This window comes from Notechis scutatus, chromosome 4 (genome assembly GCF_049901735.1).
Source record: "Notechis scutatus isolate UNSWTSFEM ecotype Mainland chromosome 4, rNotScu1.2, whole genome shotgun sequence".
NCBI lineage: Eukaryota > Metazoa > Chordata > Lepidosauria > Squamata > Elapidae > Notechis > Notechis scutatus.
Genome location: NC_142012.1, coordinates 148,836,521 through 148,843,778, shown reverse-complemented (window position 1 = coordinate 148,843,778; position 7,258 = coordinate 148,836,521). Strand labels below are relative to the sequence as shown.

The 7,258-nt window shown below is 33.2% G+C and overlaps 1 protein-coding gene across 1 annotated transcript in view; it reads left to right on the top strand.

The window, feature by feature from the left end:
- Positions 1 to 7,258, top strand: part of SI (sucrase-isomaltase) — a 180,985-nt gene that overhangs the window by 159,856 nt on the left and 13,871 nt on the right. The window contains exons 38-41 of the mRNA XM_087965277.1: positions 740 to 873; positions 2,463 to 2,497; positions 2,587 to 2,703; positions 6,481 to 6,629. Coding sequence (XP_087821403.1) covers positions 740 to 873; positions 2,463 to 2,497; positions 2,587 to 2,703; positions 6,481 to 6,629 — 435 coding nt within the window. The remainder of the gene's footprint in view (positions 1 to 739; positions 874 to 2,462; positions 2,498 to 2,586; positions 2,704 to 6,480; positions 6,630 to 7,258) is intronic.

The following is a 7,258-nucleotide window of genomic DNA, read 5'->3' as shown; positions in this document are numbered from 1 at the left end:
CAACCAATCAAGAGGCAGCAGTGCAGCCAACCAGCCCAGCGCACCAGCCCCCACCACCAGTATTTATAGAGAGACGGCAGCTCCAATCACACACTGCTTGCACTAGCACGAAGCCGAAAGCACCAGCCTGAGGATGGTGAGTGGGACCTCGCCGAAACGTCACGACGATACTCTTAATCTTACATGGGAAAAGACTCGAACACACCTAGACCTACATATATATAGGCACCCAGATGAAACCTAGCTTCCTAATAAATGATAGCCATCCATTTACTCGGAGCCAAGCCGCACTAAAAGCCTCCAATACAGGAAACACAGTGTTGCCAGCCAATCAAGACAAAAAAAGCTACAAAACAAACAGAAGATATTAGAAACACTAATCAAACAGAACACAGCAAACTCCAAGACCAATAAACACAGACCAAGACTCCCAACCAATCAGGATGAAGAAAAAACCAATCTGGCACAGCAGTAGGCTAGCACCAAATTTAAAACAGAAACGGCTGTGAAAGTCTGACTCACAGACAAACACAATGCAGAAGCCTGATGATGGCAGATGAGATTCTGCCGAAACGTTGCTACAACTTTAAAAGCACAACTACAATGACGTGGGAAAATACCCAAACAAAGCTGAATGCCATATATATATATATAAATATGACAAATAAAATAAAATAAAAATGTATATATAATGATTTTTAATGATTCACCTTAAATGTTGGTTTCTTCCTGTTATTAGGGCTCTGCATAGTGTCACAGGGGAACGTGGCATTGTCATTTCTCGTTCAACATTTCCATCAAGTGGCAAATGGGCAGGGCATTGGTTAGGTGATAATATTTCTAAATGGGACCAACTTTACAAATCCATAATTGGTAAGTGAAAGCTAAATTGCATGCAGTTAGTAGGTTTTATGTAAACCTACAGTTAGTAGGTTTTATGTAAACAAATAAAATTTCTACTGTTTATAAAACTTTAAGTAACAGACTCTTATCAGTAGTATAAAGTTGCTCTTAATGCTTATCTACCCAATTTTGCAAATGAATTGCATACATTTTTGTAGTCATCAGATTTATTTATGTATCCCATTTCTGGACATATTAGCAACATATAATTAATGACATAGGCTATTTTTGAATATTAAGAAATAAAAATCATGAAAGATACTCATCAGGAACATTTAATTTTCTCAGTTCCTTATGAATTAAACTTCAGTCTTAATCCATTGAAAACATAACAATTGTATTTATGCCACCTATTTTTTTTTCCAGATGAGCACAATATGCACTGAAAGTATTGTGTGTGAAACTAAATATTTTCATATTTCATAACACTATTCTTACCGCCATTAGCACACAAAGAATTTTTCCTTCCTCATTATTCCATTATATCATGTACTTAATACATGATTAATTATATTTCAATGAATCCAATTAAGAAAAACATTCAAGTTGCACTTTTTGGAATGTGCATGTGATGTTATTATTATATTCTTCTACATTTATGAAACATCCCCCCAAATAAATAGCAATTGCAGTAGCACTTATACCTAATTCTACTTCATAGTGCTTTACTCTATGCAGTTTACAGTATTAGCATATTTCTCCCAATAATCAGAGTCCTTATTTTATCGACTTCAGAAGGATGGAAGGTGGGGTAAACCTTGAGTCAGTCAGATCAAATTCCTGGAATTGGGCAGTGAATTAGTCTGCAATACTGCATTCTAACCGTTCACCGTCATAGCACTTAAGTACTTCTTGCATTGTATCTTCATCAATAAACTTGTAAGGGGGCTTTTTTTTAAAAAAAAGAATCCACTGATAGATCATTTCTCTTATAAGAAAAAAAGCCACAAAGTAATATTAAATTAAAATTTAAAAGTGCATAATAATGTAGAGGCAATCCTTCTAGTCAAACTATCTTCTGAAAAGATGGATTTAGGATTTTCTTAAGTTTCCAGTTTCCAATTCTGTATAATATGTATTACAGTTTTTAATGTAAAACATGAAACTTAACAAAATGGATGCAAAATCTGTTACAGAATTCATTATAATCTACCAATATATCATCCTGACCTTATCATGTTGTTCTTAGAATTAAAAGTTCATTGAACATCTTGAATATATTATAAAATTACATGTTAAAATGCATACTATGGAAAGTTACATATATAAAATATATGTAACTATATATTTTACATATATTATTGAGATAATTATATTAAATCCAAAGTTTATTACAGAAAACTGCACTGGCAAACAAATGTGTGTGTTTTTTAAATATCTTGCAGAAGATTGAGTGGAACAAATCAATACTTGTAATTTTAATATAGACTGACTTTAGACTGATACATGTACCTCTTAATTAAAATCAAAACAAAATCCCTAATGGCCTACAAAAGGTTAATTTAGTGATTATTAAAAGACAAATCATTTGCTAAAACAGTGTACAACTTTTTTCTCAGGTATGATGGAATTTAGCCTTTTTGGAATATCCTATGTAAGTTTAATTCACAATAATTTTAATTGTTTCTTTATATTGTTTTTAAAAAGTGAGACTGATATTTAAATATTTTTTATTATGTACAGACTGGAGCAGATATCTGTGGCTTCAATGACAACACAACATATGACATGTGTGCTCGTTGGATGCAATTGGGTGCCTTTTACCCATATTCCAGAAATCATAATGGCATTGGATTTGTAGTAAGTGTAGAAAATGTGATTTTTAGTATTGATGTTTCCTAGCATGGTGAAAATTTCCTTCAGCAGAACCTCTGGTTCATGTTTTAAAATGCTATAGCCATTATAAGCCATTATTCATGTTTTTGTCTGTCCCATTAGAAGTGATAACACAAGAAGAAAATACTGAATGAAAAAGTAGTAACTGTGATTGATTTAGTAGTATCTGCAACTAAATCAAGGACTCTGGCTAGTTTAACTTTAGCACAAAGCCTCAGCCCACCTTAAATAGGATAACAGCCCTCACAGCTGCTCCATCCTATTCCATCTTGTTAGAATATGTCATCTCCATTTTCTTGATCTGTATGACAGGATTGGCTCCCAAACCTTTACATATGAGTAGAGCATGATATTAATCAATGTTAATATCTATCTATCTATCTATCTATCTATCTATCTATCTATCTATCTATCTATCTATCTATCTATCTATCTATCTATCTATCTATCATCTATCTATCTATTATCTATCTATATCTATCTATATCTATATCTATATCTATATCTATATCTATATCTATATCTATATCTATATCTATATCTATATCATCTATATCTATCTATCTATCTATCTATCTATCTATCTATCTATCTATCTATCTATCTATCTATCTATCTATCTATTCATGGACGATTCTATTCCTTAAAACTGCTATAACTAAGAAAAGCTAATAACCAAATAATTCATTTAGTTAATCAGACCCTAGTTTGGGAAAGACATTTCCAAGACTGGAAAGTCTATTGTTTGGAAGAAGTAAGTGGCACACTAAGGGGGGAAAAAGCAATGTAAGCTTCTCTCTGCTGGAAGGAGATCTTTCTGCACATACAAAGCCAACGGAGAATAAAATTAAGACACCAGTCTTATTCAAAACAACTAAAATTTCCTCCAGCAAAGTGATTTATTCAATGAGGATTATCTGATTTGCTTTGGCAAAGCAATTTGGGTAGCCTCAAACTGGATCATTGATGAAGTAAAAAATTTGGATCATTGATGAAGTTGAAAAAAACATTTCTCAGCCTTCTCTGGAAACATTTACCAAAGCACTTCAAAGTGGGCAGCTTCAAGATAGCCTAAAGCATGTGCCAAAGTCACTTAGCCTAGAAAGCCTTTGTGTAAGACGACAATTCAAGTTGGGTGATCCCACAATGCTTGCTGATGCAGTCAGACTGAAACATTTTCTCTGGATATCATGTGTGACTGTGAATGATATCTATTGGCCAAATAAGTGCCTCCTGTGCACCTGTAAATTTGTTGCACAGACATCCTACTTCACTCCAGCCCTACCTCTGTTTTAGCTTGTTTGTTCTGCTCTTGTGGAGAGGGGTGTGTGTGTGCCAAAGTGGGAAGAAACCATTGAAGTTATTAAAGCCAGTACCCCGTGCAGGACTCTAAACTCAAGATACTCTGTGTAGATGGAAGCATGAATGAGAAGCAAAAATCCAAGTGAAGAAGGAAAAACAAAGTCCAATTGCCTTTTGAATAAACATCTTTGGGACAATGTTCCAATGTTGGTCAAAGTTACATTTTTCTTCCCTTTCTCAAAAAAATTAGAACCAAGGACCAACCAATGAAATGGATTTGGGGGGAAAAAACAGCATATACTTGTGAAATACATACAGTAATTAGCCCATGGAATTTATTGCTACACAATAAAGTCACAATGAGAGTATCTAACCTGAATTTTTTAATATATAATTTAATTTTTACTCAAGAAACATTAAATAATAAAAAAACAATAATAGATAAAAACCAAAATATATCCACCTAAAATGATAAAATGTACCTTATTGTTGTTCACACTTCCAACATAAATTGAGGTGGCTTTATACATTCTAGACAATTTCTCTGGTGATACCACTTTTTTTCTATCAGTTATTTTTGCTCTGCCATCTTCATAATTTTCCTAACATTTTCCCTTTTCTCATTATTGATTTAAAATCCACTTAATGCACCCAAATCCTTTAAGTTACATTTATTCTTTCCAAGATATTTTCCAAAAGATATCACCAAATCATTAGTAAATACCTGTAATTTAGGGCTGATAGTATTTAATATTCATTGCTCAGTATTACAGTACTGAGCAATGAATATTAAATACTATCAGCCCTAAATTACAGGTATTTACCAATGATATTGATACTTTAACATTCTGCAAATACACATTGCAGAAGAATTGTTTCCATTTTCTGCTGTGAGGATTCCAAAGCCATCTGATTGACCACTATAAGAAACAAAATTTGAGTAAGAAGGTATATGGCTTGATCCAACAGGTCATATTCTTATGATGGACTCTGCTTAATTGGATATGTTCAGATGGAGGTTAGCTTACCATTTTTCTGGGATATTTTAATTTGGATTTCTGCACTAAGCAGGAAGTTGATTTAAATGGTCAAAGACTCATTCAAACTATACGGTTCTAAAAACCTGAGGGTCTCCTAAGAATGCAATGCTGACTTAAATCTGCAAAAATAAGAAGCTGTGTTCCATACATTAATCCCTTAATTGTTTATAACAAAAAAAGGGGGGAGAAAGCGAGCTGGAGACAAATCTCATAAATATGCAGGGAAATTAACCGATCTGGCCTCTGCTGGCTGCTGCATTCCAAAAGGTGTCTGTCCTCCAAAGAGGAGAACAGCAAAGTTAGACATATATTGTAGAAAATAGGTTAACAGAGTGAGTGGGAAAATAAATTAAGGAGGAAACAATACTTGCATACTTAATAAGGCTAGTGAAGAAAGATCTAGTTTTATTGCATATTGATAAAGGACCAGACATTCTGGCCTGCCAAATTTTAAATATTTGCTACTGAATTTAGGTGGACAGAACTTTGAAGTGATACTGCTAGTCTACCATTCAATCTGTTGCACAGTTTTTCCTTATGAGATAGACTTTGTTCTATTTAAATATTCTTTCACATTAATTTTGCCATCTGTGAATGATAAATTTTCTAGAATGTATATATAATTCAGTGTAATGAAGGCTGTGGTCTGCTTGCTTTTGCTGTCCCTTTATCTGTCTATGCATTTGTGCTGGTCTGCATGTCCATAAAACACAGCATAGGCTGCATAAACTACACTCTTGGACGTATGACTAGGAGAGATGGTGGAGGAGAGGAGGGTAGGACAATTTCCACTACTTAGTACTCTCCCTCTTCCCCTCCCTTAAGGATGAGGTGGGATCTCAGGTGTTTGTTGTCGTTGTTCTAACTCTCAGCCAAACATGATATATACTCAATGTCAACATTTATTTTTCTGGATTCTCCCCTATTCCAAATTTGGTATTTTTCTGTTCACATTTTGGAATGTTATCCTGAAAATTAGCAAACAGAAACTGTCTTAAGCTCCTTTATGTAATTCATTCCAGCAGCCCATTAAAAGAACAAAAAGAAATGGCTCAGTTTTTAAAGAAATTAGAAACACATTTTAAGTCTTACAAGAGTCAGTAAGTGGCTCAGACAGACATCTCCATAATTCACAAGAATCTAGGAAAGTGGAGGGAATACGGTACAATCAGAGATGCAAAATTCTGTCATACCAAATCTAAATCAAAGTAGCTTTAACTTTCTTGTGACATTAATTTTTTGATCTGGTGTTCCTAAGTGGGACATCATTTAGAAAATATATTATTATTATTTTTTCCTAATGCTTTCTATGTATGTAAGAAATAGCACGGAAATGTGGATATAACAGCAGAGTGACAATTTCTGAAAATTTAACTATTATATTTATTTGAAATTTTAGAGGCAAGATCCTGTAGCTTTTGATAAGGAATTTGAAGACATATCCAGGAACGTGCTTAATACCAGATATACTTTGCTTCCATATTTGTACACGCTAATGTATGATGCCCATGCCCATGGTAGCACTGTTGTGCGCCCTTTACTTCATGAGTAAGTATTGGATATTCTTGAATGCAACTATAGGAATACTCAGTATGAAATCATTCCTATGACTACACAAAGCATTGCCATTTATAAAGCTATCTGACTAAAGTCATTTATTTTTCCTTCAATAGAAGAAGTTGAGATGAGCTTCTTCTTTGACTCGATTTTTTCTGGGGGCAAATTATTATACAATTTCTATGTTACGTTATAATAGACACAAAATACAATTAAACATAATTAAATATCTAAATATATATTATTCAGTGAATATGAATTCTTACTATTAATATTATTTTTAAAAAATAAAAAGAAGCCTCAAGTTTGAATATTGGTTTCATTCATACCTTTATCATTGTGTGACACTCAATAGGAAAATTCTCTCTGAAATGAAGAGCCATCAATAAGTGACTTTTAATTAATTAATGGTGTCTGAACTTTCAAAGCCTAGTTTTTGTTTGCAATAAAATAACATGTCCTTTTTTTAAAAAAAATGTCCTTCCTTCTTTAAAAAATGTCAACAGGTTGGAAATGTAATCTCAGAGCAGCTAGATCTTTCAACATTTAGAACAGTCTTTTCAAACCAACTATATATAAAAGCATTTTTGGTGTACACTCAGGTATTTGATTTTTAAAGA